Here is a 12,716-nt window from a genome sequence, read left to right on the forward strand (position 1 = left end):
AGTCCTTGGGGCAGGTGTACATGCATGTGTAAAATACGAAACAATATGCTAACAGTTTCAAAAGGGAAGACTAGAATAGTCTGATCAAAAGATATTAAAAATGCTAAATGTATATGACATTTAGAACCCAAATAGCTGTTCTATACAGAAAGTGAACTAGCCCTCAACATTACCTACAAAGAATTTACAAATTATTTGGAGCACTTCAAAACAAAGTGAGGGAGCGGTCAGAAAAATTAAAAGGGACAGGAAATAATTTCCATGAGAAACTCCAGTCTCTGCGGCAGCTCAGAGCGCTTGAGTGCTTTGTACTTACCCAGGCTTCTTCCTGAGTTACTGGGTACATTGTAATTTTTGTTGGTTTTGTTCCATTGCCCTCCCCTGTCCTTTACTTTCCCATGAAAGTTGCAGGAACTCCTCTCCCACAATGACATCCATCCAGCTGCTGCTGCTCTCCCTGACTCTCTCCAGTGTCTGTGTCAGTCTGGGGCAGCCCATTCCAGAGGCAAACGAGAATGGAGATAGAAGCCATTTGGATGACATCCTGCAAAGGGCAGAAAGCATCATCCTTCAGTCTATCCTCAAGAAAGCAGAAGAGGGGGAAGAGACTAATAAAGGTAGACGTGACATTGGTGCGGTTAGCACGTTACTTAGATGGAGATCTTTAATTTCATTGTGCTTAGTTCCTGGGGTCTATTTTTCTTTCCTGGGAATAATAAATAAAAGGGGGGAAAGAGTTAGGCCAGATGTGACACAGAGAAATCAGGAAAAGAGGTTTTCTTCCCTAGGGAGCTTTACTAGCCTGGGAACTGCTGCACCAGACCAGACCAATGCTCCACCTAGTCTGGCATCCTGTAGAAGATACTTCAGAAGGGATGATAGAATCACTATGATGAAATAACCTGCCTGTAGAGAAGGTTCCTACAGGGGCAGCTGTAAAGTTAGAACAGGGCACGCGTACTCTCAGCTACTCCCTGCTAGCCTCCTTGTCACTTGGCTAACAGATGCTCCTTACCACTCACACTCCCCTTGTCGGACAGCAAGGGGTCAAATTTCCATGGAGTGCCCAGGCTGCCTCTGGCAACATCTCACAAATCCTCTGCTCCCGGCAGCCACAGCAGCTGAAGCTGGCCCTGATCGGAAGCTTGTGGAAGAAAAGGTGCAGGTAGCTGCCGATCTTGTTGCCGGAAGCAAAGGGAGAAGGGAGCTGGCCCTAGAAAGCCCACCCCCACCTTCCTAGAAACTTTCATTAAAAAAAAAAAAAAAAAGTAAGCGGAGATTCTCAGGTAGTCACATGAATCCAGGAGCTGGGCCTTTAAGAAAAGGTACAAATATTGCAAGACATGCAATAAAAATCATAAGAACTGGCTGCACTGAGTCCCCAAACTTTCAAGATGTCCTTTACTCCCCTGCCTCTACCTGCCACTCAGCCCTATCATCTCCCCTGGCATGCAGCTCCTGCCCTGTACCCACCTCTGCTGGCACTGCAACTCAGCTCCTCCCCCTGCCCCTGTGCATGTATCCTCCAGCCCCTGACCTGACTCTACAGCTGCCCCCTTTCCCAAATTTCTATGGAGCAATGCTCTAGAATAGCATATTGGGTCCTATCATTGGATTCCCTCCCAATTCTTTTCCAGACTGGATTTTTTTCCTTCAAACCATCCTTGCTGAAATGATCATATGCCAATCTGCACTTGGCTACCCCATCCAGAGTAACCCCATTGCAGTCCACAGAGTTGCCCTAGGTTTACAATGGTGTGACTGGGAGTGGCATATAACCCTATGCTCCCTCCAGAGCTATAATAAATATACCCCAGGGAGCTCACAGTTCAGCTTCCAGATGAATAATGATAATCACGAAAGTTCACTAACGTTGGTCATTCCCTTGGACAGAACCAAGCGCTCCTCAGCCAGATTGGTTTTCCAAAAGACAACACCCTGGGAAGAGATTCCCCAGTGACCTAGAGAAGAGGCAGCACCCTGGGAAAAGGGAAGATGAGGAAGAAGTGTCTTATGGAGAAACTCAGAAGAGACAACATCCAGGGAAAAGAGAGGAAGACGATGACCTTGACAGTGACATGGAGCTGCAGAAGAGACAGCATCCTGGCAAGAGGTCACTGTGGGACCAGTATGCTGATATCCCTAGCACCCAACTGGCCTATCTGAATGAACTATCCAAAAGGCAACACCCGGGCAAGAGGTCTCTGATTTACAACAAGCGTCAGCATCCTGGCAAGAGGAGCTGGGATGACGAGCTGGATCTGGGCAACCAGGACATGGAGAAACGCCAGCACCCTGGAAGAAGATACGTGGATTCTGAAAGCCCAGATTACGATGCCCCCTGTGACCTCCAGGATTCCTTCAACTGTAGCAAAGGCAGCTTCTTGCTTGAGTTACTAGATAATGTCAACAAGGGCAGAGTAGAAGAGAAGCGGCAGCATCCTGGGAGGAGGTTTGCTTGGGAAGGTGAGGCGGGGGCAGAGGAGTGAGAAAGGGCGATTGCATTAACCATCATTTACATTTGATTCAGAGTGATCTGCCAGACCACTTAAAGTTCTGTTCATCCCCCCTCTGACTCTCTGCTGCTGACCTGCCATATGAGTAACTCCTTAGAAATAAAGCTAAAGTCCTCGAGGATTAAAGCCCTGATTCAGCCAGGTACTTAGGCATGTGCATGGGCCCACTGAAGTCAATGACACTACTCACACATTTAAAGTTAAGGATGTGCTTAAATACTTTGCTGACTCAGGGGCAACGGGCCTAATCCTGCCACGTGCTGAGTGCTTTCAACTCCCACCATCATGGAAACTGAGGGTGCTCAGTATCTTACAGGATCAGGCTCTAAGATGATCCCTTTATGTGCACCCACCAATTGTATCCCAAGGACTAGAACGACCCCGTTATATGCGTTCAGGATACTAGATGATGAAGCAGAATAATTACATGGCTCTTCTTATGCAAGTGAAAACAAGTGAATTTACAGAGCGGGAGAGAAAAACAACATATGAAGTGATTTCAAAATGAAATTTAACAGGGTTTTACTTTTAAATGTTACATTAGTGAAATATGTACGCTTATGCACTTCAGCCTATTCTGATAATAAACATTAATTCGTGGGCAGAGAGAGAGAGACTATGCACGAATGTAACAGACTGGATGTTTAGCTTTACACCTTGCCTTCAAACAATTGACTCAAAACCAAACAATATTTCATTTAGGAAACTACAGAACAAGGACATTTAATGTGTCGTAACAATTCAACAAGTTGAGAAGAGCCATGTGTGTGACTACATAGTAAGGTCCTCTAATCAATACATCTACATTTCAGTCATTTGACTTGAAACCGATGCGTTCTCTTTATTAGATAGCAACATTTTAAATTGCAACAAGAAGGCATTGTCTCCATAGGAGAATTTTTGTTGTTCTTCTAATTAAGTTTCTCCCCCTCCCCATAAAAAATGTTTTCACTTTATGTGGTCTACAGATTCTGCAAGGTGTTTATTTGGCATGAACAATTAATAAATATCAATAGTCAATCCCATCGTAACTTCGGGTGTCCTTTATGGTTGTGCAAATGCAATTCAATAACATGAAAAATATCAAGTCCTCCTGAGTTTAAATTAATATGAAAAAATATTTTTCTAGGAAACAACATCTTGCGTCCTGGTGGTTACTACATGTTTGTATATAGAACTATTTTGCTATTGAAGTGGAAGGCTGATTTGTACAAAAGATAGTAGAGTCCCTTTTGAAACCTTCTACTTGTGTATTATAATAAAGATATGCATCTGGAATAAACCCACAAGCATCCTTGTTACACAGCTGCACAATGAACTTTGGTTATTTGAGTCTGAGACTTGTACACAAAAGGATGTTTTACTCTGAATCAGACCGGTTCTACATAACATAAGAAATTTTATTTCTTTGGTACATGTACAGATTGAACTTTGAATTCGGTCAATCTGTGCAGCATGGGTATGTGTCTATACGAAGATACCCTTTCATGCCAGTGACAAGAGACGGAGTAATTCATCAGTTCTTTAATGCTTGGACAACATTTAATGCTCTGTGCTTAGTAACCAGTTACACGGGTGTAACTGAGATTGGAATCTGACCTGGTTACTGCAACTGCATGAACAGATTGTGTATTTGAACACACATATCTCACATTAAATATCTAAGCAGTCATTTGCACATGTAACTACAAATAGTTGTATGTGTGTTGTGGTGACATGCAAATTGGCCTGCAATGCACACCATCCTCGGTTTCTATTATTAAAATCAGACACTGTGCAACTCACCTACTTCACAGTGTATCAGCAGCAGAGCAAAGAACAGGAACTAGGAGTGCTGACTCCATATTTCCTGGTCTTACCTCTAGAGACACTGATTTTGTTGATCAATAGACATTTATCAAGTGATGTTGATGTCATCTTCTATGTTAGAAGTAGAAGCACTATAGTCAATATAGCCCATGGCTTTCTAAAAAAAAATAATCTGGTTTTTCAAAGCAGATTTATCCTACTTGATTAATCTGATCAAAATATTTTAATACAAAACTTCCATCCTATAACGTAGTGTTCCTTTTCACAGGATTCCTAATATATAGCTTTTTTTCCCCAAAGAACTTCACTGCTTAGACATGTTGGTGGTTTGTTACCCTGGAGAGAAATAATTAACAATCTTAGCAAGTTTCACTGAAGTTAAAGGTTTCCAAGGCGACCCACATGCAATGTGGTCAATCAAGCACTTTGCATCTTTGGAGATAATTTGTCCTGTTATATGCCTGTGATAACTGGCAGGCATCAATTACTGGCAATGGCTTTCTAATTAACAACTGGCGAGTAAATCCTCAAAGCAGATAGATGGGTACATCTTGTACACTTCAACAGCCATTGGCACACTTTGTGCATAAGATGCCTTTTAAAGCAGGTATTTCTCGTTTTGTAATGGAAGAAAGGAATTCGTTTAAAGACATTTCCTTGTGCATTATTCCATGCATCATTTCCGATTAATCAGGCTTTTTAAAACAGGGAGAACCCTAACAATATGACATGTGACCACCAACATGTGTCTTAACAGGTACAAAATAAAGAAATGGGGTTAGAATGTTTTTCATAATTTCAGGAATAGACAAACATTCCATAACAACAAAGCAAACACAACAGAGTCCCACAAGGTGAGGACCCTTGTGAATCTACTCCAAGAACGCTGAAGGAAGAACATGCAAAAAGCCAAGGTTTGGAAAAAAAAAAAAAAGATAGGCTGATATAGTTCTGCAGCTGTGTGGGGCCTGAGGGAAACTCTCCATCTGCTGGTGAAAGTTATTCATACACAGCTACAAGCTAAGGTGCTAAATGCGAATGAAGATAAGAGGGCAATCAGAAAGTCAGATATCATGAAAAATACTTTACCGCTATTACTAACAGCACTGCAGATCATTAAAAAAGGTAAAGAGTTTAAAAATCCAATTTACTCTTCATTCTGGATAATTGTGGGTTTTGCACTTTTCTCTCAAAGGAGAGAATGAAAAATCAGCAATTCAGTTTCACTTTTTTCTACGATTGTTTTTTATTTCAGGATTTCAGCACTATCAGGGGGATGCTTATTTGTTTAAAGAAAACCACCACCTCCGTTAGATTTCCTTTTTAAAGGAATTATTTCTGTCGGCATTAGATTTTGTAAAAGCTTGGGGGTTTTTTGGGGGGGGGGGAAGAATATAAATTTTAGGCCAAATCTGAGCTGACAATGTTTTACATTAAATCAAGTTTAGCACATCTTTTTTGTGACAGCAATTTTTTATAATTGGCATGAACTTGGTAATGAAGCGCTGCTAGCATTGAACTAAGCCAGGCATAATGCAAGCAGAATGAGATGTTAGGAAATCTTCCCTCACACAGTTCTGCCAGTACACCTCAATCATTAGCCACAACTAGGGCTGGCTGGAAAACAATTCCATTTTGCAAACTAATGTTGAGGTTTCAAAAAAAAATTCTGTTCCATGGTGGCACAAAAACAAAACCTTTAGAATTTTGTCATGAAAAACAGACACTGAGACACCCCAGAATAGTTGATAGCCTGTTATAGTGCACTTACAGATGTGGAAGATCCCATCCAAGTCCCTGCTCTGCCATGAAATAGCATTTTTCAATAGGAAAGGTTTCAATTTTTTTTTGACCAGCTCTTTCCACAACACTCCATCTACTCCAGTGCAGGGCCCCTGAAAAGCTGTGGAACAGCTCCTGAAAAAAGGGATTCTCAAGCAGAGACTAAACCCAGCTGAACCTGCTGGTAAACTGGGGGTGCTTTAACCTGGTAATCCAGTCAAAACTGGGGTGAGTCACGGGATTCCACTCAGGAAAGTGCACGTCACTGGCAAGACGGTTTGAGCGTGTCTACACCAGTGGTTCTCAAACGGTGGGTCGGGACCCCAAAGTGGGTCGCAACCCAATTTTAATGGGGCCGCCAGGGCTGCCTTAGACTTGCTGGGGCTCATGGCCAAAGCCCAAGCCCAAGCGCTTCAGCCCTGGGGAGCAGGGCTAAGGTTACAGGCCCCCTGCCTGGGGCTGAAGCCCTTGGGCTTCGGCTATGACTCCCTGGCCTGTGGCAATGGGGCTTTGGCTTTGCCCTCCACTCCCTTCCAGGGTGGCGGGCTCAGACTTCAGTCCCCCCTCCTGGGGTCCCATAGTAATTTTTGTTGTCAGAAGGGGGTTGTGGTGCAGTGAAGTTTGAGAACCCCAGTCTACACTTTGAGCTGGAGGTGTGCATTCCAGTTCAGAGAGACAGACCCATGCTAGCGCGCGCTAAACACAGAGCGTAGCTGTGGCAGCGTGAAGAGCTAGCCTCCCTAGTGTGGCGGATAAGTACGTATAGGGAAGGCTAGCCCTCCCGCTACTCCACCTTCACTGCATTTTTAGTGCACTAGTTCAATCAGAGCTAGTGTGGGTCTCTCTCCTCTCCTGAGGCTGGAATTCACACCTCTAACTTGAAGGAGAGAGATCACAGCTGCAGTTCACCCGGAACTGTAACAGTAGTACAGTCCCATTTGAAATGCTCTTCCCAATATCCGATATCAGCTGTGAAGTGCGCAGGTTGGATGATGAAACATGAGGTAATATTAGAGAGGAGCCTGAATCAGAGCCCCGGATCTGAAAATCCACAAACTTTGTTGGGAAGGGGGAGGTTTGGAGCCAGATCCGAACTCTGCACTTCAGTATAATTGCTAAATAGTATTTTTCAGTTATGTAACAAGCATAGGCGTGCGCACGGGGTGTGCCGGGTGTGCCCAGGCACACCCTAATGCACGGGTGGGCAAATGGCTCCACTCCCCGGTGCAGCAAGCTGCGGGGTCTGCGCTTCCGGTCCGGAGCGCCCGGCCGAACGCAGCAAGCAACCCTCCCCCCCTCCCCTGGAGCCATGCTGCCGCGCACAGCGCTCTGGGGGCCGGGGCTTCCCCCTCCCCATGAGCCATGCTGCCGCATGTGCAGTGCTCTGGGGGCCAGGGCTGCACGCTCCCGCGGGGCAGTGTTTGGCTCCGTGGGGAGGCTAGGAGCCTCATCTCATGGTAAGGGGTCCTGGGCCAGGGGGGTTGGATAAGGGGTGGAGGCAGTCAGGGGACAGGGTGGGTTGGATGGGGGGTGGTTAGGGGCGGGGGGTCTTTGGAGGGGGCAGTCAGGGGGCAGGGGGGATTGGATGGGGCATGGGAGTCCCAGGGTCTCTCAGGGGGCGGGGGGTGGATGGGGTCAGGGCAGTCAGGGGACAGGGAGCAAGGAGGGTCTTGGGGGGGCAGTTAGTGGGGGGGGTCTCTGGAGGGGGTGGTCAGGGGACAAGGAGCTGCGGGGGGTTGGATGAGTCTTGAGTTCGGGGGGGCTGTCAGGAGGCAGGGGTGTGGAGAGGGGATGGGGGAGGCAGGGAGCGGGGGGGTTGTATGGGTCAGGAGTTCTGGGGATCCTGTCAGGGGATGGGGAGCAGTTGGATAGGCATGGGAGTCCCGGGGGTCTGTCTGGGGGCAGGGGTGTGGATAAGGGTCGGGGCAGTTAGGGGACAGGTAGGGGGTAGGGTCCTAGGGGGGCAGTCAGGGGACAAGGAGCAGGGCGGGTTAGGGGTTCTGAGGGGGGAAGTCAGGGGGCGGGAAGTAGGAGGGAGTGGATGGGGGCAGGACTAGGGCAGGGCAGGGGCGGGGCTAGGGCAGGGCTCCCTGGGTGCACACCCTAATGAAATGGGCTGCGCACGCCTATGGTAACAACCTTCATCCCATACATATACAAGCATCATTGAACCTATTGTTGAACTGCAGCCACCTCTGAGGTGCAGGGTGGCAGCTACTCTGACTCTCAGCTCTTAGTGGCGGAGGAATTTGGCCAGGACCTTTAGGCAGAACCGTATTCTTGTGAGATATCTAATCACCATGCACAGCAGATGGACCTAAGTTTATCAGGTCCCACCAGAAAAGACACGGAATGCAGCGTCTCAGCCTTGAAAGGCTGTAAGTCTGACTGCACCCTGGTGGCCCCATCGAGTCTATGTATTTCAAATCTGATACTACAGGCACTAGGCTAGCCCCCCAGGTGACCAGGGCTGGCGCTTCCACTAGGCGACCGTAGGCGGTTGCCTAGGGCGGCAGGGTTTGGTGGGCGGCATTTTGCCGCCCTTGGCAGAAATTCGGCGGCGGGGGGTCCTTCCGCTCTGGGTCTTTGGCGGAAATTCAGCGGTGGGTCCTTCACTCGCTCCGGGACCCGCCGCCGAAGTGCCCCGAAGACGCGAAGCGGAAGGACCCCCGCCGCCGAATGCTCAGAGGAGGAGCACTGCCGCCTAGGGCGGCAAAAACCCTGGCGCCGCTCCTGCAGGTGACAGTGTTGAACAACGCGAACAACGGAGCGTGCAGGACAGTGTCAGGAGAGAGTACCAAAGATTGTGGCAAGCCTGAGCAGAGAGCCCAGCAGGCAGAGTTGGGACACTATTAATCTGCGTTTGTATGCGTTTGTATAATTGCAGGGTAGTGGTGAGTCAGTGAGATCTTTAACTGTCGGGCCACTGCACACGCATGATTATTTCTAATTATGTCCGCCCTGGCTCAGTGAACCTCGTTCCCTTTGAAAAGGCTCAGAAATCCAGTCAGAACTATGGCTTGGGAAAAATAAACCCTAATCTCTAGTATCAGCTTCTCAAGAAGGCAAGAATATATCCTGATATCAGTTATTGGTTAGGACCGAAATTTAGTGGCCACATTGGGCACTGAGCACTTCTCAAAATCTGGCCTTCGTTTAGGTGCCTAATTAGGAGCTGAGCTCTTTTGAAAATATCGCCCCAGCTGGTGCGGGGTGCTGAGCCCTTGACAATCTGACCCAGGGACATTCCTCTGCCAGTATTAACCCAATGTGCCCTGTGAGTATGAAGAGACTCATGTTCCCATGGTGTGAGTGTCAGGAAATGTTCTCACCTTCTTGAGTAGCTGAGATTAGAGATCAGGGTTTATTTTTCCAAAGCCATAGTTCTGATTGGATTTCTGAGCCCTGGTCTACACTGTGTGTGTGTGTGGGGGGGAAATCAATCTAAGTTATGCAACTTCAGCTACGTGAATAACGTAGCTGAAGTTGACATACTTCAACACAGTGAGTCGACTGCTGCCGCTCCCCTGTCGACTCTGCCTGCGCCTCTCACGGCGCTGAAGTACAGGAGTTGACAGGAGAGCGCTCGGGGGTTGATTTATCAATGAGCCAGGGCCAACATCATTAGAAATAATCATACGTGTGCAGTAACCGGACAGTTAGAGCTCACTGACTCACCACTACCTTGCAATCTCGCCCTGAGCTCTTTGGAAAAATCTTACCTGCACTGAGCTCATGCACAGGGCAGCTGGGGGAGAAAAGCAAAAGGTGACTAAGTCACCCTCATATCTTCCTTGATCCTTGTCTGGCTGGGGGAGAAGGGGTGCAAAGCAGCCCATAGTACAAATTAGGGCTGCTCTAACATGCACCAGTTAGAATAATCCCTTAAGGACTGTTCTGCTGGCCAAGAATTAGTGGAGTGTACCATACTCTGGTCCTGCCCCCTTCTAACCCTTTGCTTATCTCCTACTCTGGGGGAGGGAGACAGGAGAGGCTGACAAAGCCTGCAATGCTGTCAAGGCTGCTTCCCCACTTTGAACTTTAGGGTACAAATGTGGGGACCTGCATGAAAACTTCTAAGCTTAACTACTAGCTTAGATCTGGTCCGCTGCCACCACTCCCAAAGGGCTAATTCCCTTCCCTGGGAAGCCTTGAGAGACTCTTCACCAATTCCCTGGTGAATACAGATCCAAACCCCTTGGATCTTAAAACAAGGAGAAATTAACCATCCTCCTCCTTTCTCCCACCAACTCCTGGTGGATCAAGATCCAACCCCCTTGGATCTTAAAAACAAGGAAAAATCAATCAGGTTCTTAAAAAGAAGGCTTTTAATTAAAGAAAAAGGTAAAAGTCATCTCTGTAAAATCAGGATGGAAAATAACTTTACAGGGTAATCAAACTTAAAGAGCCCAGAGGAATCCCCTCTAGCCTTAGGTTCAAAGTTACAGCAAACAGAGATAAACACTCTAGCAAAAAGGTACATTTACAAGTTGAGAAAACAAAGATAAAAACTAACACGCCTTGCCTGGCTGTTTACTTACAAGTTTGAAATATGAGAGACTTGTTTAGAAAGATTTGGAGAGCCTGGATTGATGTCTGGTCCCTCTCAGTCCCAAGAGCGAACAACTCCCAAAACAAAGAGCACAAACAAAAGCCTTCCCCCCCCAAGATTTGAAAGTATCTTGTCCCCGTATTGGTCCTTTGGGTCAGGTGTCAGCCAGGTTACCTGAGCTTCTTAACCCTTTACAGGTAAAAGGATTTTGGAGTCTCTGGCCAGGAGGGATTTTATAGTACTGTACACAGGAGGGCTGTTACCCTTCCCTTTATAGTTATGACAAATGCTGACTTTATTCTAGTCCAGATTTCTCCCATGATTGTGGAGCCCTTTGGGCTGGTTTCAGGTCCCTTTGCACTGCACAAATTTGACCCATACTATTTCTTCTGCTTTTTGCATCACTCAGTTTATGCTACTACCTCTCTTCTCTGCATGCCCTCATGCTCTATGTTAACAGCCACTATGATGCTTATAACATAGCTATTGCCTGTGTTGTCTCACTGTATATCTTATAAAGGCTAGACCTGTGACTGTGTTTGATAATGAACTCGCTTCAGTCACTCACACAGATCTGCTCTCTATTCTCCAGCTGGCTTCTCTTCTTAATGTCCCTGCTCATAAGTTTGGCACTGTTGGCTCAAGAGCCTTTCATGAATAGCCTGAAACAGCTCTTCTGCTGCAGACTGTCTCTATCCAAATCTCTTCCATAAATACCTCTTCTCACTTGTGTCTTCAATTCTTTCCCCCTCTGCTGTCATTTCTTATTTCACTTCAGCGGTATTATTAAACTCTGTAAAGCTGTTCAGAGGATACAATTTGCATGAAGGGCACTAGGCAAAATAAAGCTATATTTGATTGTTCTGCTTAAATTAAAGCAAGAGATAATGAAGAGAAATCCGTTCAGGATGGTCTTTTTCTGGACTATAAAAAAGGAACTTAGCAAATGGGGCAAAGCCACTGGGAAGAGCACAACACTAATTAGCTGATGTAAGCAACCCCCACGGAAGATGGCACCATGGGCGGCAAGGGGATTGAACCCTGTTAGTTATTTGGGGTCATGCTCTATATGCACTCCATGCACTATGACAGGGCTGGGCAAACTTTTTGGCCCAAGGGCCACATCTGGATGTGGAAATTATATGGCAGGCCATGAATGCTCACAAAATTGGGGGTTGGGGTGTGTGTGTGGGGTGAAGGCTTCATCTGGGGGTGCAGGTTCTGGGGTGGGGCTTGGGATGAGGGGTTGGGGGTGCTGGAGGGTGTGCCGGGCTGGGACCAAGAGGTTCAGAGAGCGTGATCAGAGCTGGGGCGCAGGAGGGGGTCAGGGGTGCAGGCTCCGGGTGACACTTACCTCAAGCAGCTCCCGGAAGCAGCAGCATGACCCCCTCCGACTCCTACGCGGAGGTGTGGCCAGGGGGCTCTGCCATTGTCCCGTCTGCAGGCACCACCCCTGCAGCTCCCATTGGCCACAGTTGCCGGCCAATGGGAGCTGCGGGGGCAGTGTGCGGCACCCCCTGGCTGCCCCTATGTATAGGAGGTGGAGCGGGGACATGCCGCTGCTTCCGGAGCCGTGGGGAGCCACAGCACAGGCAGTGCAGGGCAAGCCCCCAACCCTGCTCCCCGGCTGGAGCTCGAGGGCCAGATTAAAATGTCTGAAGGGCTAGATGCGGCCCATGAGCCATAGTTTGCCAACCCCTGCACTAGGATCTGCAGACTCCAGCCCTGGATCAGACTCTAACCCTCCCCTCTCTCAGGGGTTCAGAGCCCAGGCTACAGCCTGAGCCGTAATGTTTACACTGTTACTTTTAGCCCCATAGTCCCACAAGCCAGAGTCAATTGACCCAGGCTTTGAGACACAGAGTCATGGGTTTTTCTTTGCAGCATAGACATACCCCATGAAACTACAGGACTTGAAGTACTCATTTGGGTAAGTGTTTGCAGGATCAGGACTTTCAGTTGTAAGCACCTGTGATAAATAAAGTGTGTGTGTGTGTGGGGGGGGAGTAGCTCCCTTTTGATGGGCACCCAGCCAGCCGGTTCGCTGTAAAATCCCT

At 47.5% G+C, this 12,716-nt stretch overlaps 1 protein-coding gene across 1 annotated transcript; it reads left to right on the plus strand.

Annotated features, from left to right (window-relative positions):
* The first annotated feature begins 427 nt into the window (after positions 1-427).
* Positions 428-2,489, plus strand: TRH (thyrotropin releasing hormone). Its single transcript, XM_026662837.1, has 2 exons — positions 428-617; positions 1,894-2,489. Exons 1-2 carry the CDS (start codon positions 428-430, stop codon positions 2,487-2,489), a joined length of 786 nt encoding a protein of 261 aa, XP_026518622.1.
* Positions 2,490-12,716: the final 10,227 nt, after the last annotated feature.

The sequence above is a fragment of the Terrapene carolina genome, unplaced genomic scaffold, assembly GCF_002925995.2.
Source record: "Terrapene carolina triunguis isolate 2854851 unplaced genomic scaffold, T_m_triunguis-2.0 Scaffold30664, whole genome shotgun sequence".
Classification (NCBI taxonomy): Eukaryota; Metazoa; Chordata; order Testudines; family Emydidae; genus Terrapene; species Terrapene triunguis.